The following is a 26291-nucleotide window of genomic DNA, read 5'->3' on the forward strand; positions in this document are numbered from 1 at the left end:
TGTTTTCTCTTTGAGACTACACCCGCAACTCTTCTGATTAGGGTGTGCGATATTCGTGACAAATCACTCCGACGCACAGAGGACACTGATATTTAATGCAAAATCCACCGCCGCCCCCCACCCGGGCAAACAGAGGAACACACCTGCAGAGCCGTTCCTCTCGCACCCCTCACAGACGCTTGAACTCGGGGTCACTGGAGGTCAAGGTCGTGTGATCACCGGAAAGACAAGGCGCTATATCTGGGGAACGAAACCGGCACAAACGCCTGAGACCGGTCCGGTTTCCCTACGACGTTGTAGGGGTTCTGGGCAAGGTCACCCCTGAAAAAGAAGACGTATCTAAGGAACGAAAGCAGCTGGGAAGTTACTTTCAACGGCACAAACCGGCACAAACGCTGCACTAACGATTGAGGTGGGTTTCGTCGTTTGTGCTGTGTGTAGGCGGGAGCAACTTCACGGAGCTTTTCATTACAGGCTGTTGGGAAGTACGCGACGGTTACTCATAAATGTGATTATGATCCATTACTGCTACGGAAAACAACATGCTGTTGTTGTTTTCCGCAGACGGCCGCCACTGCAGGTTGTGCGGGCCGGCTTACCGGCGCGGTGACGTCACCGCCCTTCCCTGTGAATAGGGAGGGCGGCTCAGGGAGATTTCCCTTTAGCTCAACGGGCGGGGTCCCTGTTGAGTGACGCCGGAGGCCCGGGTTCGAGTCCCTAGCGGTGGGGGGCCGACCTGAGGTGGGCACATACCCCCGTGAACCCGAGAGCGCTGCAATATATTCTTAGAAATTCTCCCGATAATTAGACTTGTTTAGATAATTAGATTTGTAATGCCTTTATCTATGGTGATAGATATTCATGGGACAAAATTTCACAAGTGACCGTAACAAAGTTACTGTGCAATGAGAAGAGTGATGTATTGAAACTTGGTTTGAATCATCACCCATTGAGGTAAGAAACAGAATAAATACAATGTACAGAATTATTTTTGTACAACACTTTTCCACCCAAAGAATTTGAAATTACTTGAGAGACTGTATGGACTGTAATATATATTATTATTATGTATATATTACTGTACATTAATACATAAAATAAAAATGCCCACTGTATTCACCCCCCTAGGAGCCCCACTACACTGCAGATCAGGTAAAGAAGTGCAAAATTGCTATAACTGCAATAAAATTAAGAGGGAACTTAACTTGGTGGGTGAGATTTTGAGGGTTTAACAACATTTCTCTTACAAATAGGGCAATGGGTCTTTGGTCTTTGGAAACCAAGCAATGAGAACCTCAGATTAACATCACTGTAGAAAGGCCGTTCTTTCAGAGTATCGCTGGTGACTAGACCAGGGTTTGTGAAAATTGTGGTCCAGGGGGAATCCCACCACCTACAAGTCCACCAAAACAACAGGCGATAGTAATTTGTCTCTCTTTCTGAAATCTGACATGATCTAGCTACTGTATGAGGTTTGTGATGCAGCAAAGAAACAGAAACACCAAAAAATAAAAATCTCGACTTCAGTCTTCGCAATGAGAAACGGACATTATAAAAATGAATAGAAAAAAATTCTGCTTTAAAATGGAAATATCATTTTTCTAACACTATTTGTGTAATGTTTTTAATAAATTGAGTATTGGTGTGATTTGTCAAATAAGTGTATATCAATTCAAACATGTTACTGAGTGTGTCATATACAGTAATAACAATGTTACAGGATTTTCATTCAGTCGATGTGTCTAAAGTCTCTAGACCTCAGCAGTTTTGTTTCTTCAGTAATTTAGGAGGAGTTATTACAACAAGAACCTTGGCTACATTCTTCACTACGTCCTGTCAGAGGAATGCTTATCTGGATATGAAACAGGATATTGTTTATTAAAACATTCATATCCCTGTATTTAAATCTGATATAGTTAAAAAAGGATCAAAATAGATCCACATTTATTCCTGTATGGCATCTTAATAATAATTCAGATTGAATGTGTAGGTTTTAGCACTATTGTTTTTTAACCAAAAACATAACAAAACAACAATACTGCAAACTGCTTTCTGATTAACTGACAATAAAAGAAAACAAACAGTATTTGTACTTGGAAAGGTCAGTCCCGCTGATAAGCTTGTAGCAATTGTTTTACAGTTGGTTTCATTTCCAAAACTCTGGGTTGGACAGACTCAACAGGTTTTGCAGTGAGAAGCCTACTGTAGCCTTCTTATTTTAATTGCAAAAACCTTCGAAAATGTCTAATTAAATTCTGATTCATTTTTTAAAATGCCATTTCATTTATTAGACATCATGTTTATGCAGTTTGGTAACAGAAAAAAAACTCAATCCATAAACAACAGAAAGCCAATCAGAAAGTCTGTTACTCTGAAACAAGGTTAAGGAGCTGTAATGCATTGAATATTCCTAACTTTTTAACAGCTTTCCTTATGTGCATTTGGAGCCCTGCTGATAATTATTCTGACTGTTGTTCTGTTGTTAACTTAAAATATCTTACTTAGACTTAAAGTTAGATCCAAATGTTCCTTTTACTGTTTGGTTATCTGTTAACCTTACTTTTGAAGTATTAATATTGTGGCTCTCTGATGTGTCTGAGTACATGTTCTACAGAATATTGAAAAGTACAACACAAAAACGGTCAATATCTTGACAGTATAAATCCATGAGAAAGTTAACAAAGGTGAGAAGGCTGTTCAGTCCACCTTGCACATTTGACTGCTTGTAGATAATTTATTCCAGAGAACCTTCTTGCAAAGCCTTTAACTGCTGATTATAATATAAAATCAACCTAATGGATGAAAATATTGTCCATATGTAACAAGGAATAGTTAGACAAGTGGGCAACACAATTCCTGAATTATGACTTTTAATACTCTGTCATCAACTAAAGACAACTTTAGCCTGGTCTGATTATTTTGGAAAGTTTCACCAAGGAGGAAAGGGACATGATCAGTTCCCATTTTCCTGTCTTTCTTGTTACAGACACCCACCACTATTTTGGTAAAAAAAATGCCTCCTGTTTCCAGTCCTAAACCTCCCGCTTTTAATTTCCATTATTCACAGATCTTGATTGTACAGTATGATTCCCTTGAGTTGAAAAGCAATATCCTTTGAAGGTTTTCGGTACTTGAATTTTGCCTGTAACTGCCTTATTTATTTTTATATGGTATTCAGAATGTTTTACTGAAGTAAAATATAACAATAATTCTCTGATCTGTCAGTTTACTGCAAACTAGTATTTTAACTAGCCAAAGTGTTCTAACTAGTGACTAGTGTTTAGAACATTACAAGGTGCAGGCAGTGTAAATAGGTATTAAAATATGGCACACATACTGTATACTGTAAAGTCTCCTTCCAGTGAGCCTCATTTACATAATGTATGGTAAAAAGGGTTATTTGTGTATAATATAGTAGTTCTTTCTAGTTTATTTCTAGTGTTAACAAGGATTCAGCTTATATTATAGTATTGGTAGCAGTGTGAAATGGCAGTTAGGTGTCTAGACTCATAATTGGGAGGCTTGGGTTTAATTCCTGGGTGGGGAACTCCTGTTACACCTCTCAGAAAGATACTGCACTCAGACTGCTCCACCAAAATGCCCAGACATGTAAGTAAATGGGTACACATGTAAGGCGCTTTGGGAATAAAGCATCGGTTAAATAACTAACTTATTATATCATGTTATAAACAAGCAGACTGTACTAAAATTAAATAATGAAAATAATCTCCTTAGTCAATCTGTTGAATATAAAACTATCTAATCTAATTTCTTCTTTTCATTTAATCGGCGTTGTGGCACAGAGCTAATTAAAATAGAGCAGGGGATTACAGTGTCACAGAGCTGTGAACGCCAGGCTCCAGAAGTCACATGTGGAGCCCAGAGTGCACAAGTACATTCCTTCTTCCCTTCCTAATAGCTCTTGTCAGTCAAAAGCATTCGTGGTCAAGAAAACCCTAGTCTAGAAGAAAAGAGACTAACACGTAGGCTTTGTATTCTACACACTAGGTGGGAGATTGCTGGAATAATGGCAAGCGGTAATGGAAAGGACCCTACGGGGAAGATGCAGACATGTAAGAGTTTAGATTGTGTTCATGGAGTGCTGCTCACAATTCCCCAACAGAAAATCCTTAGTTGAAGAGCAACCCTTGGACAAAAGGCCGTAGTACACTGCAGAGAGCCATAATCTAAAACCAGCATAAAAGGTTAAGAAAATGTCTGCTTCCATTGCACTCTGTGGTCAAGGACCTGTGCTGCCCGCACAATAAACCCACTGCAGTCAGCTGCAATGTCCTTTCACCACTCAGGTTCGCTACAGTGTTCTGGGCTTTATGGGCACATTGTGGTTTATTGTTAGCTACACCTCAACCAGGAAGGTTTTAAAGTCTCTTTCATAAGAGCTGCCAGAACCTTGCACATGACATGCGAGCCCTGCAGGCCAAACTGCGCTGCCTAATCAGGAGCGTGATGAACAGCCTGGCTTTTTGAAACCCATGTTTGCAACAGCACTGCTATGCGAGGCAGATAACCGGGAGCAATAGATAGCCATCTCAATCTTCCCCGGGTCCATTCAACAGTCTGCTCATTAGTCTGCTGTTTAAGTTAGAATAACCTATTTATATATCTCATTTCATTTGCTTTTATACTAAAGCAAGGTGAGGCTGTATCAGGAGCATGTCTTTATCTAAAAAGCCAGTTGCTGGATTCAGAGACTCAGTCTTGGAGAGCCAGAGTGTCTGATTTTCATTCATCTTAATTATTTAATTAAATTGGTTATTTTGATCAGAACTGAAGTTTTTTAGGTCTTAATGAGTAGGTAATTGAAACATGCCTGTAAACACCTCAGGATGCCAGCCCTAGAAGACTGAGATTATTCAACAGTGGTCTAACTTCTCTGCAGTCCACAAAGTATGATATCGTGTCTTAGAAATAGTGTGAACAGGAGATCAGTAGTTTTGTTTTCTAAAACTAGTTTCATGTCTAATAGGATTAAAATGAGTTGAAGGTGCCCCACTTACGTTTGCAAATAAACAGAATAGAAATTTAAATATAGTGATATTTCTGTGAGGCAGAAATGTATTCTCCTTCCAACTCTGGGCTTACAAAACGCTCCAGAGAAATAGCTGTTTTTGACATGAACTTGTGAATATAATAAAGTTTATGCAAGGATATGTCTACTTTTTTTACATCCCAAAGCAGCTGTTAAAAATAGCCGAGAAACTGGTTTTGATTTAGCAATTGGTTTCCCTAAATGGAAAACTATGCCTGGTGCAGGCGGCTTCTAAAAAAAAAAAGACTTTTTGAGGACACATTTTTTAACACTCAGTTGAAAACATTGTGAGTATTCCCAGAAGCAGTTCATGGCCAATAAAGTAAAACAACTAAGTTTGTTTACTTAAAGAAGATATACAAAGGAAAAAACAGCCTCGAGGTACCAACATTTAAAAGAAACTGAACATTAATTAGCCTTTACATGTATATTTGGACCCAGTGGCATTTAATTTTAAGTTTGTGTTAGCAAAGTCCTAAAGTATAAAATTAAAATATCTTAAACAAGAAAAGCATAAGAATATGTCTTGAGGTTGCAATTTTTAGGTTAACCCATGCTGCAGTTCTACTCCTTCACAGAAGCATGTTTCATTACATTAAAGGATCCACTGTCATAATACCAGAAAGTATTTTTAGCTCATTTTTAACTTTGAGATATTTCAGGAAATGCCTTTAATCTGAATTGAATCGCAGCTAGCATTGTGTCAGAGGGACACATACAAATCAGATCCCTGTGCAACAGAAATGACACTTTAAAAACAGAACTGAAATCAGTCTGTGCATCTGTAATTGGAATTGATCATCTTGACAATGAAAGAAAAAAACAAGTGGAAACAAACGTATGCAGAAGGAACAACAAAAAAACATGGGGAACAAAACAATTGTGTGGGTTTAATAGGTCCTACAAATGTATAAAGTCCTTAAAAACCTGTAGTTCTATACTGATTTCAAAATACTATACTTTTAAAATCACGAGCATTCCAAACAGACTATAAAAGACAAAAATGAAGTGATTTCATTCTCTCTTTCAATGCACAGAAAATATTCAGTTTTGTCCACCAACCCATAAGAACACGTTTGGAGTAGCTTTTGTGTTGCATTTCTGGGAATGAGAGACGTCTGTATTAGGCAGCCTGATGTGTGTCTTAATTACAGCAATTGTTTGCCCCCCATCAGCCCCTGTCATTAGCATGTTGTGTGCATCTAATTTCTTCCCATTGATCCCCTACTGGCTGAGCTTAGCTCTCTGCCTCTACTCCTAATTAAAATATTAGGCTCTTTTCTGAATAGCCCCCAACAGCCCCTTCCATTGTGAAGCCTACCTAACAAACAGTGCCTGAAACACAGAGCTGTGTAGGCTGGGAAACGTTTTTTTGCCTGTGCAATATTTACATAATTGGACAGTGTAACTCACAGCATACAAAAATAATAACAGCCATACCATAGACTGATTCATTGACCTGATATGATAATACTTTATTGTCTGAATTCTTGGAAATTTGTTTTGCTTCCAAATAGCTGTGGTTTACACACAGAGAGACTTATAAAAAACATACAAACAGTACAAATAAACACATTTATTAAAAATAAATATAACATTGCATAACAGACATCAACCTATACTTTGTCATTTTGCACTACTCCTATAGGAATCCACATAAATGACCAGAACCTGAAAGCTTACTTCCCCACAGTGATAACCCAGTCTGGACTGTTGAGTGAAACTGACTTTAGAACGTTAAAACACTCATCAGAGGCGTCTGCTTTGTCACACCTAGTAAAAAACATTCATTTCATCAAAGGCCTTATTCTTAAAAGCGAGCTTCCTCAAATTCGGGGTGTTTAATGTGCCTTATGTATACTGTATATATTATTATTGGGATACACCTTTATTTCCTTTATTTTGTACTCTGTAGTCACTGTTGTCATGTCATCTGAGGTGCCTTGGTAAAACATGTCCCGATCTGTCTCTTCTAAAACACGCTTCAGGTTCTTCTTACCTTCCTGTGGCCACACCCTGACAGTCTTCTCTTCCGGTTTACTGCTGGGAATTCAAACGCGCTACATTATTGGATTTAGAAATTAGTGGTCTGATCTTGGATCCATACGCCCCAGCAAAATTAACCTAGTTTTTATCCGGAATACTGTCTTTTCTGGTTTGACCCGTCCACATATTGAGAGAATCCCAGCATTGTGATTCCCAGATTCCATTGATTGGAATCTGCAAGCTTCCCGGGATGTTTGTCCGAGTGTCTGAGCACAGTCTGTGATTCTCATCGCATCATGAGAATAATTTGAATGGAATGCAGTTCTGTCAATATTCTGCCCTAAAACACTTATAAACATCTGCTGTGGCATGCCCATGGTGTACTTTTTAATCTGAGTGTTCATCATAAAATATTAATTCATATCAGCCTTGTCTAAAAGGAAGCATGGCAATAAACTTCATACAGTAGCTCATGAACGGATCCCCAAATACCTGTTGGGATTTGACTGCAGTGCTAAACTCAGACCCGACACGGGAGGAGACTGAATACAAACATGATTCTACATGGCCTCTTATACAGTATATTACAGGTTATCCAGTTGTTATCTCCATTATGTATATGGTTTCATTGATTTGGTATCTGAATCATTAAGATCAATCATTTTGAAGAAGTATTGACTATTTAAGTACAAATTCTGCAGATCTGAGGTCTGTGCTTTAAATTAATGAGTATATTTATCAAGCCCAGTTTAAAAATACAACAATTTGTCATATGTAAAGTTCTAGGTGATATGTTCTTGTGACTACTGAAAATAAGACTCATCCCAACAAGTATGACTCATAACACACTGTCATAACACACTGTACACACTGAATACATCACCTACTGATATCATCCACACCAAAAGACACCAAAACAAAACACATTTTTAGTTTGAGCTTTATTCCTTTGGTGTATCTGCATTTTACAGTGTTTAAAATTGCTACTGAACATGAGATTTAAATTGCTTCAGAGAAAACAAGTATAAGACATGTAATACTAACACATTACAAACTTTTAAGAGTTGATGTTATGTATTTTTAATATAAGAAAAGAGGCACAGATACTGTAGAACAAAACAGAAAAATATATTTAAAAATAAACCAATTAACTAGTTATGACACCTTAAACAAATAATGGGACATCAAGCGACATGCATTATATAATAATATATAGATCATATATTATTATATACTTTAATAGTAGAAGTTTTAAGTGATGTAGGATTTACGTACGATTTACAGCTACTGTATTTCAGCCATGTGCTCCTTTTCAGTCATTCCTGTTTGCCCTAAAGAAAGCAAAGCAAAGCCTGTCCAAAAAGATCCCGAAACATCTGGTTATCCATAGCTGATCTCTGAACACTCTCACTGTCAAGGGATGTAGCCCATACACAATCCTGCTTTTTCATTAAGACTGTGGGTGTGCAGCAATTTGTTCAACACAAAGTATAAAAACAGTGGGAGGATTCAGTTTTGGATCTTATACAGCAACAAACCAGTTATAGCTCTGAATCAGCCAGCACTGTATCAGTGTCTTTATTCTGAACAAAGTTAAGCGTTCACAGAAGACAATTTCACTGTTACCCGATTTTTTTTTCTTTGCACACGAGACATTTCAAGGCCAGCGGATTTCAAGACAGGAATAAATGCTGAAAGTTGATGACCCTACATATGAGGGTACCTCTGTTCTTCAAGAAAAAAAATGTGTAGTGAACAGCATTTACTTCAGTATATTTCTCATGAGTTCAGTGAAAAACTGTACTACAAAAAGGAATTTACTATGGGCAGTCTGGCTATTGTAATGTACAAAACAACTTGTAATTATATCAAATAATCTTTTTAATTCCAATTCCTAACTTGAATACTGACAAAGTGAAAATGCTTTCTCATAATCATAAATTACTTCCTCACTTAAAGTCAGGAACAGAAGCTTTTGACAAGCTATGGATTAAGAGTCTGGAAAATGCAGGACTAACAGTGAGAGTAAGATACAGTACAGAAATGAGTACTCACAATTTCGTTCTAGAAATATATCATAGTAAAACATTTATTTAATAGATGTCCACTTTTTCTGAGACTTTTTCTTTTTAGTTTAGTCCATTGCTTCAGTTTAAAAAGGAATAAGCAAGCACTGTGAGGAAGCAAGGAATGAAGACAACTACTCATGTCCAATTTATGAGGTCAAGGAAGGGTTTGCTTTTGGAATCAAGACTTCTTACACAAAAAAGGAAGTTTAGCACATTACATAAAGCAAGCTGGTTTTAAAAAATGCTCCACATGCCCATGAAGCACACTGTGCCCTTAAGTTTACAGCGGAAAGTCAAAGGTTTCCACATTTAATGAAGCACTACAGTGCTTTTTTATTGTATTGCAGTCGTGCAGCATTTTAATTGCCATCTTAACTTTACTGTGTGACACAGAAGAAAAGGTCTTCTTTTTCTTTTTTGTTGCAAAGTGACAAACATCATACCTCATTACAGAAAGCTGAGCATAATCGCCATGCCTTAATTAGCCCGACTCATCCAGGCGGAATACAATCAGAGGGCTCTAACCTTCTTCCATTCATGCAATGGGAGTCCAAGGAACTATAGAGTTATGAATTCCACATATGGAATGTAAGACACAGCACTGGTAAATTTCATATTTCATAACACATCGCTGAAAGTAGTGCAGAAACTAGTATAATTACAGGAGCCATTTACTAGGTGTTACAAATTACATATCTAGATATTATTTAGGCCTTGGCTACTCACTGCTACTATTTACTGCTCTATTCCCTCTGAATAGCTACACTATGTGGAACTGATCTAAAAGATAGTTGCTACTTCTGGTTTCTTTCCTAAAACAGCCTTTATTCACTTCAATAAAAAGCACAAAACTCAGTTCACAGGGGTGTAAGGTGTCTGGAGTACTGTAATTAAAAATATTTTATTATCCTTAATATAAATATATACATTTGTTCTTATTATAAAAAAACTATTTTTTCATTGTTTCTTCACAGCTACGTTTTTATTTTGTACTCTGCTGACTCCTTAAAACTAAGACAAGTTCCTTGCCTACAAGGAGTCTCCTTCATCAGTAGAATCCCGACTCACAATAAGGCTCTATTCACACACCGATACAAAGACACAGGATGGGACAAGTGTGTGTCCACAGGCTGCCCCTGCCTCCTGGGCTGCTCCTCATGTCTACGGGAGGCTGGCGATGTCTCTCTTGGGCGGGGGGCCGCTGGGCTTCAAGATTGATCCGTTTGCCTTGTCTTCAAATATCATCACTCTGCAACACAAGGGGGACGGGAGAGGAAAACAATGAGGCGTGCACTTCAGCGGTCCCTGCAATCATGTCTTCCCGGGTCGCGATCTGTGCAGAAGGGGCTGCTATTTCACGATGCTCTTGAATACAGTATATCTGAAAACAAAAACCTCAGGGCAGATTCTGCAAGAATGGATTTCATTTTTTTATTGGATGTAGAATGTTTGCTTCCATCCATTGTCTAACCTCTTCTTCCAGTTCAGGGTCGCAGGGGATCCAGAGTCTGTCCCGAGTAGAAAGGGGTGCGATTCGGGGTACACCCTGGACGGGACGCCAGTCCATCACAGGGCACATACAGACACAGTCATGCACACACACCATGGCCAGTTTTCCCAGAAGCCATTTAACCCAGCAGCATGTCTTTGATTGTGGGAGGAAACTGGAGCACCCAGAGGACACCCACCCAAACACAGGCAGAACAAACCAACAAGCTCCATCCAGATAGCACAGCGAAGTCTGGAACTGAACCCAGGACCCCAGCGCTGCAAGGCAGTAATGCTAAGCACTGTTCCACCCCAAGACTCAATTCATTTTCATTAAATATCCACCGCACAATTCGGAGGTGCTAGCTGTTTAAGGCTCAGCTCTCCAGCTTGAACACGCCATACCTGCACATGAGAGAATGAGACGTGCTGTTTGGAGAGTCATCTGCAGAGTCATTTTTCCATTTTACATGCTGCAAGCTCCACAGTGCTCGACAGGAAATATACTTCCACTTGGAGGAGTGGCACAGCTTTCAACGATGTCACTACAAAGCCTGCAAGTCCTAGAAACTGCTATTGGTTGAAAGCAGAGTGAGATCTGGCCAACTGATCCCAACCGAGTGGTGCTGAATAGGCATCTGAGCTCCGCTTGCACTCAGAGCGACTGCCTCTATTCGTTGAGAGACCAGAATGCCCTTTTAACATCTCTTTAGCCTTTATGTGACACTTTAGATAGGAGAAATGTACAGAGCCGAAGACAGAAAGAATTTCTTTAAAAGGTAGCATTGGAGTAAATTGTTATACTGAAACATTCTTGGGTTCAAAACACACGAGTTGGATGGGCAGATGGCATAAAAAGTATCATTGCCTACAAATAATGTGCAAAAAAGCAACTAAGTATGCAAGGTCAACCTACAGTATAAATACAGCATCCTGGAGTCAGTCAGCCATGTTCAGTACACCAGCAGTCCCTAAGACAGTATCTCCTGTCTGACTGGGCGACATCCCAGACAATGACAGTAAGGCATCATTACACAATTACATAAACACAAACCTACTGATGTATTCAGGCTGCTGACAGAGGTGAAGCTCTTGCAGTGCAAGCAAGATTGACACTCACAGGTTAAAACTAGTCTTTACTTCTTGATGACTCTGTGCTGAGCCTTTTATGATTTTCCCCCACACTGCAACAAAAGCCACAGTGCAAAAAGCGAAGCACAAGCACAAGATTCCAGATTACGATTTTCACTCTCAAACATTAACCTACATTACCCAAAGCCCCAGGTTGCTGAGAGCTCCTGCCCGGTTCATTAGGGTATCATTCCCCCCCATAAAGTATTTTTACCCCAGATCCTGTCATCATTGATCGCTGGGTGACAAACCACAGGGGCTGACAGTTCTATTCGAGTGAGCTTCTTTACTTTCCTTTTTTGGTTAACCTCTTGCAAAGCTTCGATAAGCTCTTAAGAGCCCCTTATCCCTAAAGATAAATGGTTGTGCAGCTATTCTACTCCCTTGCTGCTGGAGCTCGATGTGTAAATCCATTACATGCAAACTGCTCTGGCTCACTCTTCAGTCCATGCTTCCTTTCATTTGATCTATTCCCTTTCTGTTTACTGTATGTCGAGTGGCCTGCACAATGGTTCACGGGCTCATCAGTCCCAAGCAGGGTCCCTGACTGATCTATAGATTTTTAATGCCCATTCACTGTTTCAGGATTTCTGGAAGAAATCCGAGATTAGCTGTGGTGGAAGCTCTGTAATTCAGGAGATAGCTTTCTCCTTCGGCCTGCTCCTCACACCGGCCTGTACCAGCCAGCGCTTCAGAGCAGCGCCCTGGAGGCCTACAGGGTGCAACACGCCTGAAGGACTGCTGCTCAAAAAGGAAAAGAAAATAAAGCTCTTCTATCTGACACACTCCGAGAACAGGCACCACAAAAAATAGGATTTGTTAAAACACACAGCACGAAATACGGCTGAGTGCACCAGTTCTTCAAAGCAGTTTGTACAGTAGTTCTGCTTCAGGAAAAACAACACTGATCTTATGGTCATAACCAGATCATGCCCACCACTATGTTGAAACACTATCCTTGCCTGTCCAGAAATACAAATCTGGAGCTTTTAACATGTTCTCTAAAAAACACACAAAAGAATAAGCAAGCAATATTATGTTGAAAATCAAAAAATGTCTTGGTTTTCTATTATCTATATATGAGAATTCCATCAATAAACGTAATGTAGCTGCTTTAATTTCTATTTTTATCAAAATCCTCATTATTCTTCTACCTTTAAATAGTCATTTCAAGACCAATATATGTTTTATAATAAAGGATTTATAAAACCCTCTGACTCCAGGCATGGCTACCAGCATAGCCTAGTATAGAGGCCAGGACTACATACAGCATGTCAGGATTGTCTTGGACAAATATGTGTTATATTCTGTAATTTCTCTGCAAACTCAATTAAACCTGATCGCAGATTTGTAAGCTCGGCCTTGTGCTGTTGATTTCCATTGCCAACTTGGTCAGTTGCCAAAATCATGTTTGTTCCCAGTAAGCTTAAGTGGGGAAAAATGAACCAGAAAAAATCGCTCACAACTCTAAAGAATCACTTAAGAGTGGCTGTACTCCTTTCTGTAGCTACGCTTTTGGAATAGCCAAAGACGTCTTACGTGATGCAGCTACAATAAAGCAAGGATTCAACAGGAAAAAAAAAACAGCCTCAGCATTCTGATCATGTCAATTCTGCACAAAAAGCCTGTATTTTGAAAACTCCTGAAGTGAGGGTTCGATAGCGACTCCTCGCACTGGAGGAGTGGTGCTGGAAAACCATGCAGTGTGAGCTCAGATAAGTCTGTCTGCAAGTAAACAGCCTTTTTGATCTTGAATCTTTTCAGGAGAGAGGGACAAGCTCTGAGGATACGTTAGTCTTACTTTGGCCTAACAGTGACACTAACACAGCATTCCCGTGGGACCCACAGGACCCACAGTTTGGGAACCAAAACATGTGCCGACATTCAGGATCAGGAAAGAAAAAAAGTTTTTTTTCTTGAGACAGGCAAGGAATGGGTATATGCTGCTGAAATTGAATGATGCTGGAGAGATACACACATCATCAGGAAAGAATGTGAATTTTGTTAGGTTTGTTTGCAGCCCATCAACTAGTAGCATTATCATTTTTAACCAATTAGAGCAATTAGAGACACCTTAACTAAAGAAATATGTAAACAAAATACAAAAGTGTTTGGTATTATTGTGGGGTTCAGTGGTGAAAGGTATTTCGGGACACTATGACAGAGGTGACCAGAGATTCTCTGCAAAAGCTTATCTTAAAGATGCATTGCTGCAGGGCTAAAGCAATCATGCTTTGGGGGCTTTTTATAGATGCACAGGAGGATTATGAAGCATGCACCACACACAACCTGCACAGGTGGCTTAAGTGGCGTAAATGCCACATACCCTTGGGTAGCTAAATGCAAATTAAAATCACTCAGATATCACACAGTGTGATCCTATACATGCTACAATGTTTGTCCTACATATCTGTCCATGTGATACCGTGGAAGGGGAAGGCTTTTGCAGTGCTGTATTGGGCAACAACCGGAGAGGTGCAGTCAGTGAAATTACCCCTTGCTGAATGACAGTCTCTCGATGTGCAAGTTAAGTCTACGATGAAGTAAAAACCACCTCTTTTCATTACGAAGGAATTGCAAAAGGTGATTTAATTTTCTGGGGACTGACACCTTAGCCTCTCGTCACACACTAGTGGAAATCTTATACTGTACAGATGTGTTGATTCAGCTTCCATGAGTCAGACGAGCCAGGAGGCTGCTACAAGGGTGACGAATGTGATATCATTCAAAGACTGAATGAGAATGAGCAGGAAGTAAAATTCTGTTGTCTCTTATCTAAATGGAAGAAGGAGCATTTCACTGTTATTGCCTGTGAATGCAGGGAAACATGTAATCAAGTGACAAAAGAAGTAGGATGATTTTACAAAATGCAGACATAAAAGTGAATAATAAACTATATATATAAAAAAATTAAGTATAAAGAGTAAGTCAGGCAACTAAACAGCATAATTGAAACATACCAGCAAGCTACTGTATACTGTATACTGTCTTGTAAGATAAAGCAGATTACTGTGTAATAAAAAATGGAATGGCAAAACATTTGATCTGAACACACTGTTCTAAGCTCAAGAACTGTACCCACAGGCCAATTTCAATGAACCATGTTTGCGGGTCAAGTGACTCCCGGGGCTGACAGAAGCACGTGAGGGAGGAAAGAAGTGGAAAGGAAAAGTTCACTTCATGAAACAATTAGCACGTTTGGATTAAGGGAACTTTGTCTGGTTCAGGGTCACAAAAGCTCAGGGTTTCGACTAAAACATAAATACTGCCAACTTTTCAAAATACTTTTTTTTGTCTTAGGGTGTGCACTAAGCAAATAAATATTTACTCTGTTTACAAGTTCCAAGCACATCCAGATTGTTGTTCTCCATTGCAGGTTATGGATGGCCTGCTGGCATGACGCCCTTTTGTGATTAAAGCGCCTAACACAACGGCATGTTGGAGAACCCATCCCGACGAACTACCCCGACGGCCTGACCGGAGGAGACGCACGGCGGGGAGTTTCCGCACTCCGCTCGGGGATCTGAGGAGGAGGCCCACGGCGCTGGACTCTGCCTTCCTTCCACTGCACAAGCCCACCCGCCCAAGAAGCCCACCGAGGGACAGTAACATGCTGATTTTGCAACAGATCAACCAAGAAACAGACGCGTGTTCAAGGGCAGCTTTTGGCTGGAAACTAGCCCCCAGATGTGGCCCCTAGAGTCCCCACCACTCACAGTTTTAAGACAGCAGATCTCTTCCCCAGCATCATCTTGACGAAGTCCCTGTACGAGATGGTTTCGCTGCACCCTCCCGTCACCTCCGAGATCATCTTCTTCATCTCCAGGTGAGTCTTGGGCACCCCCAGTTTCTCCATCATCCTCTTCAAGCCCATCATGTCTGGAGGGAGCACAGAGTCCTCGCAATCAGCCACTCACACCTGCTGCCTCTAACCTCATGACAGTGAAGGAGGGATCCTAACCATGTGACATCCTGTCACTATACAAAGGACGGGAGCCAAACTTTAAATCGAATGAGACACAGCGTTTCCAAATCAAAGAAAAAAACATTTTACTTGCAGTATCTGTTGTCTAAAATTGTTCTAATGTTCTTAAAATGTTATTCTTAACTAGAAAGGTAAAAACATCTCACACAATGTTTTACTATTTTGGGGGGGACGGGGACGGGGACTTTTTTTTTGTTTTGAGAAAGGAATATTAAACATTTTAATTTAGAAGATGAACAGGCAACCAGGCAATGTGACAGGTGTAGAACAAAACGCTACTGTGACTGTTCTAATAAGAAGTGCTACTCTGACACCTTTAGTATCAGGATGTTCCCGGAGGTGATACATTTTATTCTTGATAAATTGAAAACCTAAATGTGCTGTAAGGTCACACACTTACCAATCTCTCCTTGATCATTCAGGTCAAACTCTGCATACTTATCTAAAAACAGATAAAAATGCCAAAGAAAATGGTCAGAGATAATAAATGAATCTCCTAAAACTGAAAGTTCATACATGGGATGAAACCACTAAACAGTACAAAAGCATGATTGTTAATAGAGTTTGTGATGAAGATAACTATACTGGAAAGGAAAGAAGAGATCTGATTGTTAATGGTTATTAAGATGGAAAAAAGTACACAACACTCTTGAAGCCAAAGTATTTAAGGCTGATCTGATACCCCACCCAAATAATAAACTGAGTCTCAGTGCATACAGCTAATTCTCTCAAGTACATGTATAGTTACAGACATTACCGACACTTTTCATGAAGCAAAGATGTATGGGGCATTTGTTTTAGCCAGTGGTAAATGAGATACCTGGTTATCTACAATAATTTAACAAACTCTGTGCTAATAATTATGATTAATTACTATGTAAATAATTACAGTTAATTTGGCTGTAACAGAATACTTATGATACTTATGATACTGTGATTCTATATGACACCTGAAATGTATTAGCTCTCTGCTGTTCTACAGACCAGAACATGTAGAAACTGATGTGGTCTATGGGGGCTTAAGCATGATTAATTTAAACTTGGTGCTGGAAAGCTGGAAAAGACGTTTCTTCGGGTCACTGGAGCTGCTGAATGACATGAAAGGAAATTGCCAAGAGTAACTCTTCAGTCCTCTGCAGGGAAAGGATGCCTTTAGAAGTTGACATTGATTGGATCACACATTAAAGAGAAGCTCTGACACAAACAGAAGCCTGCCCCAGAATACAGGTCCCACTTTTCAAATAGATCTAACCTACTACGTTGCTTCAGTTGTTTAAATCTTTGCTCAAATGTTGGAGATATTAAGGCAGAATGATCAGAGACATCCACAATGTCATTAAAAAAAGTTGAACTGATTTGCAAAACCTATGATCCTAACATCCCTGTAACACTCCCTTTCACAACCAAACTGATGTTTCTCTTTTTAGATCTAAATAAGAATCAAATTGCCTGAAATTGCAAAGCTTTCCCATCTCAGGTCTAATAATAAATCAGGGAAAACCAAATTATTTGACAAAGCAAAGCGAGATGAGCCTGGGATTGATTTCCTCGGGTTCACGTCCTGACCAGGCAGTTGCAGTTGTAAAAAACACTCCCCAGCCAGGGACTGTCAGCAGCTGGAGAGCAAACAGACAGCTTTTAAAAACATCGCAGGCACAAATCACGGCAGAGCACTGCATCTGAGCTCACGTCAAGGCCAAGAACATTCAAACAATACTTCTCACGAGAAAATACTCAGTGGCACTTTGTTATTGTCATCTTAAAAAAACAGTGAAAAACACAGATGGCCGGGCTGAAGGGAAGATCTGGAAATGTGCACATTACCCGTTAAAGACCATCCAGTCCAGCTAAGGCTTACTGTAGGTCACAGAAAAACCTTTTCCGATGCCCTTCAGCAACTGTGCACGTGGGCCTTAACTCTTGCTTCGCCTCTGTCTGCCTTGCTAGCAGCAGCAGCCATTCTGGCTGTCTTGACTAGAACAGCCAGTGCAGCTGAGAGAAGCTCTTTACTCATCGCTGCCTTGTATGTGAGGCACATGTGGTGGCACTAATTGGCACCAAGCATCCAGGCAGTTCAGTGCGTCCAAGCAAGTGAACTTCACAAGGGGCTGTGGACAAGACTCTGCCTCGAGGGAGCTGCAGACTCACAGAAGCCAACAGCAATGTCACAAGAAGCCAGTGTTCAGTTAAACTGAGAGCTGAGCCCCTCCTCCATGTGACAGCTGTGTAGTGGGCAGCTGTCTCCTATTCAGACAGGTGGTCCTGACAGGTGGAGGGGTGAGCTCTGAGAGCGGGCCCAGCACTGAAGGGTTTGAGAGATCTGAAACAACACGGACAGCAGCGCTACAAGAGATGTACTCCTCACATAATGTACTAAATAACAGGACACGGACCAATTTCACTTCTTACTCCACTCTGAAGTACTTCCCTGTCTGCAAGTTCCTCACACAGGCCAGATTTCTGCCTTTGCCAAGTTCTTACAATGAGTACATCTCCTGCAGAGGTCAGGAACTCTCAGCAGTTAATGCAGCTAACTGAGCTACAGCGTTCCAATCAGTTATTTAGTGAAGCAGTCAGTTTTCAACAACACATACAGTACCAACACATCACAATGTGCCTGAGCTGGGAAAGCGTGCATTTTTATTTTCTGGTTAAAACAAACTTAATCCTGAGCTGGCAACCAGACACTGTTCCAGTCTGCTGATTTTTGGGGCGAAGATTTAAAGATCAACTCTGGTTCTTTGAAAAAAAGGTCAATTACAGAGCAACACTAGTGTTTTAAATGTAATTCAAACGAAGTCTTCTTTTTTTAAATTCTTGCTTTTTTTTCCAATGGCTTGTCTTCGGTGTGCAAGAAAACTTTCCAGTGTTTGTAAAGATTAACTTATGTGTAAAATGTGATTTAAGTAAATGTATCCAGCTTTGGATTTGGTCAAATATAAGTATAGAAAATCTTTTCTCCTTTACTTCTCTTAAGCCTAAATTAATTTACACTTTTTGACTTTAATTTAAACTATTAAATCCTTGCTTGGCAGGATAACTAATTTTTAATTTTAGAAAATCATATCCTAATAAGCCATCAGGAATAATTTTAAACTAGTTTTAAAAAATATACATAAATAAATCAGTAAATAATTGTCCACCTCCAAGGAAATTCCATTTTAGTTCTCTCTTTGACAGTTAAGGTGCATGTGGATTAACCCATTAAAAAGATTTCACAATACGAAGCCTGTTTAGTGCCTCCAATGCAGTTTCATGGAACAAAAACCGTGTCACCTACTGAAAACAGGACAATGCTAATATTGTTCGTGAGCTCTGGGCAATGGGCCTGGCGTGAGAGGTGGCCTCAGAATTCCTGCAGTCCAGCCACAAGGAGGGGTTTGTTCCTGGGCCCTCGCTTCTCATTTGCACAAACGGCTCCCGCCCACCGCAGCCAGTGCTAAAGAAAGCCAGTCTTCAACAAGAGACTGGGGTCTCACGGAACCCCCTTTCAACATCTCCCCACTCTTTTGTGCGTTTCCGGCAGGTTTTAACAGCACACAGCATTTGGATGCACAAAAACTGGACTCCTCCCTATGTGCCTGAGCCTCAAACAAGCCCCGTTTCTTGCCACACATTTTAGGGGCATTGGGGGCTCCTCTTGGGCACAGTCTCTGTCTTTGACTCCCTTTTTCCTCAGCTTTCTGCTAGTAGTCCTGAAGGCCTGTACTTGTGCACAGAGCCTGAGAACTGCCTGGGCCCGTGAAAGCTCACAGAGGCATTAGAGCCACTAATACAGGATAACGTTTGTTTTGGGAAGCTGATGCTGTGATTCACTATGAAGTGTTAGCATTTTCATTCATTCTAAGCTACCCAATTGCTTATTCATATTTTCCATTTCTATAATACAGAAATTATAAAGTTGAAAAAAATGCCATTTGTGCCCTGTAGAGTTTATAATACTTTCAAAGTGTCATAGAAACTCAGCTAGTGCTAAGGCACCGAGTGGCACAATGATACGGTAAGTGACCACAGTGAAGTGCTGTAGTTTCAAGGAAGGTACTCATCAGAAGATTTACTTTTAAAGGAGTCTAGCTTCTCTTCCAGGTCCTCCTCATCTCTGTACTTCTGATCTTCCAGGAACTCCTAAAAAAAGAAATGCAAACATTAAAACATTCTCCCCTTTGCCTTTAATCTGTAACACCCCTGGAGGCAATTTACGGATCAACATCTATGAAAGAGCTTCCGATCAAGCTGAGGAGGAGCTATATTACACCATCACCATCTGTTGGAAATAAATATTTTATCAACCAGTATCTAATAAAGTGTTTTAACATGTAAGCTGACAAGCACATACTGAGAGTAGCAACCACCAGGCTTGTCCTTATTCATCTTTATTTTTCTAGTGCAGATGCAAATACACATCCACATCACAAGGCTGCTGCAATCTTTATAATATATTAATTCAACAACATATTGTTACAGGCTTACTGTAAAATAAGGCTGGGAATGTACGTGTTTTAGATTTTTCCTGCTATAGCCACTCTGGTTTAATTCTATGAAAAGAGAGAGCTTTTATCAGGTATTTTAAAAAAAGATCTCTTTTTCAAGAGAACTGCATTACATCCTCTCTATCCTGGGCTCTGTGCTCTGATTACAGACATGCAAATGTAGCCATCAAAAGCCTTGGGCCATTAACCGAGCTCTCTGCCCCCCCATGGTTCTCTGGACTCTCTGTAACTAAATACCACATCTTGACCTATTTTTACTGGGTTATCAGACAGAAGAGAAAAACACCATTAGCAGCAAGAGAGATGAAAGGAAACGCCTGAGATGGAGGTTCTCTGCCCAGTGTACTGGTTAACGTGCCTGCAGAACACAAGCCACCATGGCCCAGTTCAGTTTAGACGTCAGGCTTGTGTTTCCAGACCTGTCTGACACTTCAGCCTCACTTCATTCCTACTTAATCTTTTACACACTGGCTTCAGTTTTAACACACCGCTGCCTACAGATCAGACCGGGAGTGAGACTGAAGGTCAGGGTGTATCATGTTGATTTACGCTCTTGTTGTTTATCTTCTTATTCCCCCTTTTCTGTTTTGTGTATGTGACCTCTCAGCCATGTACAGGTACATATCATTCAAAACTAAAACCACATACAGGGAATATTTGCCCATGTTCGAATGGATATTCGGTGTCAGAGTGTTTACTGCAATGTTTTCGACAAGTGAGAGAAATAGAAAGTTAACTAAACACCAGGTATGTGTGGCTCTGCACACAAGAGGTGGAGGGGGTATGAAAAGGTTCTGTCAGGAATGTGCTGAACAAGGAAATTCCTCTTTGACTGTTTCTCAAAACAGCAGCACAATGAGTCTGGCCAGCACGAAACAATGAACACTGGAGGACTGTGATAATGACAGAAATCATTTCAGTAAGAAAGAAGCAAGACCAAGTTCAAAAGTCTAACACTGATACAAAGTGTTATTGGCCTTTGGAAGGCAACTAAATTAGGAATAAAACCATGGAAGTAAGAACTCAAAGCCATAATGACTATTTATTTAAGGACTATTTTAATATATACCACAAAAATGGGTTTGTGCACGTTGAGTGCAGTTGGACTTTCTTTAAACCATTGGACAGGTGCTGCATTCTTGGTCTCTGTTGCTAAACTGTCCAGTATAGTAAGTCAAAGGCCCTCAGCGCTGTTCTGGGACAGACACAATCCAGCAGCATTTCTTTTTGTTAATTAGCCAGCTTAAATAAAAAAAGTGTTAGATTCGTTCTGTCATGACCTAAACAACTGAATATGTGTCTAAAGATGCCATGTTATAATTTGAGGATCATAGCTGGGGACTTTAGAAGTGATGTTTTTTTTTATTTCTAGCAATCATGAAAATGTCTTGCTTATTGTTCTATTCCTGTTCTTAACTGTTTATTAAAATAAATATAAAAAATGCTCCCTAGATCTTAAGATTGACAATTGCACAAAGTGAACAGGGAAAAGCTGGATAAGGATTGAAAAATCCTACTTTGAAAGGGGAAATAATCTTTATTAAAAGCAACCACAGACACAAAGAAGGAGGTCCAGAAAATGTGTGAAACTGAACAATGAGAATAAAACTGCCTGTGTCTTCTCCTGCTGTGACAACAGCCCCTTTGTCACTGGCTTCAAATTAACAACAATCTTACATTACAGCAATCAGAAGCTCAAAAGTGTGTTTCTGTTTGCTCAGACCAAGGAGTTCAGTGTGGCCAGACCCAGCACTAGATGACTCAATAATCACTGGAGCACATGGCGCAGTGTGCCAGGAGAGAGGCAGGCACCACTGTACCCTTTGTGACCTTAAACTAACCTTCCTCTGCTGTTTGGACCTGGATCTGCATCAGAGCTTCAATCCAATATGGCCTCAAGGACTAGCAATCAAAACAACCCCTGTGGCAAAATTTAGATTATATAAACTGCCTTTGGCTTTCAGTACCAGCATGACACAAGATTTTAATTTCTATGCCTGTGAAGAATAAAAGGAAAGTAAAGCAAAAATGTAAAAACATTATGCAGATATTTTAGTTAAACCAAAAGTAAAATAATACCAGGAAGGTATCTTATATAAAGTGGAAGAAAATAAATTATCCCCTATAAAAGGGTGTTTAGTGTGCTTTTCTGAAGAAAGGATTTCATGCCTGCACTTACACTTTACGGTACGTTCCCTAAAGTTCTCAGTGTACCCTAATGTTTCCCATAGTCCCCCAAATTTCCCAGCGCTCCCAAACGTTCTCTAATGTTCCCAGTGTACCCCAATATTCCCTGTTTCATGTTAGCACACGATTCAGGGGGTAGACCACTACCTGCCCTCTGAGAGCACCAGGAGCTCCACAAAGGGCCCGATTCCTTTCAGCAATCGTTCTGACTTCAGTGTGTGCAGTCATGCTCCCCAGGCAGTGGCAGCTGAACCTACACTTCCTCTTGTACTGAGCAGGCTGGTTACAGCAACAGCACCATGGATCCAAGGGCCAGTGAGGCTAACTGCTCTCATGCTGTCTTACAAACCCCTCATTATGCTACAAGTTACAAATGTTACAAATGGTGGTTTTCTCCTTCCTTCTTAGCTGGTCCTCAAAGTATTCATAGCTCTCATGTTAATGAAAGTTGGTGTCACGACTATAGTCCCCCCTCCTTAAGGGTGCTCCAGCCCTTTCACTAAAGACTTCATTCTCTGCACCTGTTTCCCATTCCCTGCCCACCTTAAAAGCCAGGCGCTGACGCTCTTCCGGGCTCTGCATCTGATTTCCATATCGTGCGAGTCCGGGACCAGGAAGTGCCTGGTCCCGTTAAGGTTTTAACCCTTGTTCCTTGTCCCTGTCCGCCGGTTCCGACCCGGTCTTCGTGGTTTTTAATTCTTGTTCTGATGGATCTCCTGGTTTTGGACTTTCTCGTGTGTTTTTGGATTTTCCCTAAGGATTACTCTTGGATTGTTCGCCTCGGCCACACCTCCCCCGTGCACCAGCGCACCTTGGACATGCCCCCCTGTCTTCAGCCCCGTTTTCCTGCATGACGTTTCCCCAGTGTTCCCCCACTTCGTCGGACTGTGTCGTCCGCATAGGGTCCGGAAAGAACTGTTCGTTACAGTTGGTTTCACAAGAAAAAAACATGCAAGTTTACATTGAGCATTAGTTGAATAAATAAGCTGAAGACTTGAAATATTGTAGGAACGGTATTGGGTATCACAAAAACAGAAATGACCAAAGTGCATATTTCTCCAAATATGTTACATTCAAAATGAATCACAACCCAGCAACTACTCTGTTGTGGATTCCTGTAGCTTTTTATTAGTTTCAGGCAGATCTCAGACATTTCTGATGTTTTGTCCACACCGAACCTCTCCAGCTCCTCTGGATTATGCTGTTTGCACTTGGGAACTGCTTCATTCAGTTCATTCCTCTGTCTGGGACATGGAGATAGCCAATCAAGAACGTTGAAGTTAGGCTCCTTTAACCATTTGGCAAAACATTCAGAGCTGGGTTTTGGGTCATTAGCCTGCTGGAATTCCTATTTGCTACCAAGGTTGATCTTCTTAGCAGAGGAAAGAGGTTTTTGGATAAAATATTCGGATATAATTTGGAGTCCATCCACCTTTGAATTCTAGCAAGGGCACTAGGATCAGTAGCTGCACAACAGCTCTAAATCAGACCTACTTCCATTCTTCACAGAAGGGATGACATTGTTTTTACACCTCAGCATCATCTAGATGTGCTAATCATACTCCTGGAGAGACTGCCCAGAAATTCTTTGTTTGTTTGTGTTTCATCCAGCCATGTCATGAGGTTTCATCTGACTTGAGACATGTATCTGTGACTTTGCTAATTCATGTCTGTTCTTCCAATATTGCTATGAAACTTTGCTGCAGACACCAGATTCATGAGTTTAGCCTCAAATGGTACAGTAGCTTTGTATATATTGTGAACTGAAGATGCCAGTGTTTTCTGAAGGTTCTCAATTGTTGTCCTTGGTTGAGAATTAATTGTCAAACCACTTCTCTGACTACATTTAAATAAATGTTCTCTTTCTGGTTGGGTAGCACCTATCCCATTAGCCTTTAACTTCTGGATGATTGACAATACAGTCAAATCTGGAATGTCTTATTGATTGTTTTATTTATGTTATTAGAAATATTGATGTTGGTAATATTTTATTTTAGATTTTCAGATAGTTTTCAGACTTTCCCCATGAAGATGCTTCTATAAACTTGAGTTTATAGAGCCTTTGTAAAACTAATACTTAACTACACAATATTACAGGTTTACATTTGAAGGACTTATTTTAATCATATCTACTGAATGAAAGAAAACATAATGTACAGTATTTAGATAAATATGTAAGTAATCGGCCAATCGTATTTCGCTTTCACCCAATACTGGTATCTTACAACTTCCTGTGCTTTAATTCATTCACCCAAGAAATACTGAATGTTCACTTGCTTTGTTTTGGTAAAACCAGCTTTTGGTAACATTATAACAAGTACATACAGTAGGTTTGGAGCCAACTGTAATTCCAATACCATACTACAGCTAAAAAAAACAACAACTTTAAAACACAGCAGAAGGAGCAGCACTGTCACAGCCAGAACAAGGCGCTCCAGTGCAGCTGAAAAGAACAGACTCTTTCAGAGCACCTGTTGTGTATCCCTCAGCACACTGGCAGGGTTGCCAGATCTCTGAGGTTTTTCTAAATAGGAAAAAGTAATTCAATGCCTCAAAAGACAAGGATTTTGCAGAACAGGCTACAGTGTAGGTATTTTAAGTCAAGATGTAGCTCTTCTGCCATTTTCTTAGCAGAAATTTATACTTTTATGAAGTATTACTTCTGGTTCGATTATTACAGCACAGCTTTTGTTTTGGGACAAAGCAAAGCAAAACTGTTGACAGGTTAAAGGTACAGGTATATATTGTCCAAAAATGATTATGAATTAATGAGCTGTCGCCACCAACAGCGCAAGAGCAAAGGCAAAATACCAGTGTCACTTGAACCTGTTGAGAAATCTGCACACTGCATTCACACAACAGCACTACACAAGTACTACTGTATGTACTTTTGAGAGTAAGTGGAATCGCATTTAGCTTTGTTTTGAAATTCAGCTGCACAAGTATAGCAGTGTGGAAACAATATACACAATATTACTTAATTCTGATTCCAGCAATACTCTAACAGAATGAATATAACATTATTAACGTTACAATTCAGGAATTAAACAGCTCATTAGGATGAACACATCCTTCATCACAAATATTCTGATACAAGTACTGTACGTCTCGACTTTATGGATAGCTAAATGTTTTCTTTTAACATTTAAGGAAGAAAAACGTACTTGTAATACATGAACCGGGGAATTCGGACGTTAAATTGATTGGCTAAACGATTTAATTAGCCCTCTGGATAATCTGAAGTTGCACGCAATGTTGTTGTACAGTACAAGTAGAGGCAGAAAAGGATTTTAAAAAATGAAAAGCGTATTGTACCTTGTTAATTTGTTCCAGCCTTTCCCTTTGTTGGGCTTTTAATAATCCAAATGCTTTTCCTCCTGCAAATTTTAAAAAAGCAAACATTATTATTAAACCGCCAACAGACTCCGAGCCAGTTTGAATCTGATCAACAGTGCTCAAGCAATCACATTGCCCAACGTCCCAAGCGAACTCGGGGGCAGTAAAGAGGTACCGTCTCTCGCTTTAAAAGTGCTGATATAGTTATCAATTTCTACCTTGCAAGTTCTGATCTGAAGGCATCTTCCGGTTGCTTTTTGTTAACAAAAATAAAAACCTCGCAAAATGCAAACGTGCAAAGCCCGATCTGCGCGCCTTTCTGGCCGCTGGACTCTCTGAGGCGCACTGGGAGAGTGAGGCTTGTGCCCGCACTCCCAGCGGCTGATACTGCTCCGTGTTAGAAGAGATGACCAGCACTTGAGAGCCCCAACCGGCCCCCACTGGCACTACATCAACAGAAGAGCCGCTCACACCGCTGTTCAGTGGCATTGTAAGGATACACTGTCAGCAGTGCAATTTAAATATGTTCCTGGAGAAAAAAACAGATCTGGCGTTAGCGGCTCCGTTGA

At 40.3% G+C, this 26291-nt stretch overlaps 1 protein-coding gene and 1 long non-coding RNA gene across 2 annotated transcripts; one reads left to right on the forward strand and one right to left on the reverse strand.

Annotated features, from left to right (window-relative positions):
* The first annotated feature begins 295 nt into the window (after positions 1 to 295).
* On the forward strand, positions 296 to 15946 carry LOC148644169 (uncharacterized). The gene is made up of 2 exons (XR_015928804.1): positions 296 to 412; positions 15101 to 15946. It is a non-coding gene; the product is annotated as an uncharacterized LOC148644169 (long non-coding RNA).
* aif1l (allograft inflammatory factor 1 like) lies at positions 7961 to 26147 on the reverse strand. The gene is made up of 6 exons (XM_088614706.1): positions 25941 to 26147; positions 25702 to 25763; positions 19768 to 19834; positions 16110 to 16151; positions 15441 to 15603; positions 7961 to 10354 (listed from the first exon to the last, which is right to left on the reverse strand). The coding sequence occupies exons 1-6, from the start codon at positions 25963 to 25965 to the stop codon at positions 10267 to 10269; spliced, it is 447 nt and encodes a 148-aa protein (XP_088470832.1). The 5' UTR covers positions 25966 to 26147; the 3' UTR covers positions 7961 to 10266.
* Between the last annotated feature and the right edge of the window lie 144 nt (positions 26148 to 26291).

Source organism: Lepisosteus platostomus, chromosome 21, assembly GCF_059453375.1.
Source record: "Lepisosteus platostomus isolate fLepPlt1 chromosome 21, fLepPlt1.hap1, whole genome shotgun sequence".
NCBI classification, from domain to species: Eukaryota; Metazoa; Chordata; class Actinopteri; order Semionotiformes; family Lepisosteidae; genus Lepisosteus; species Lepisosteus platostomus.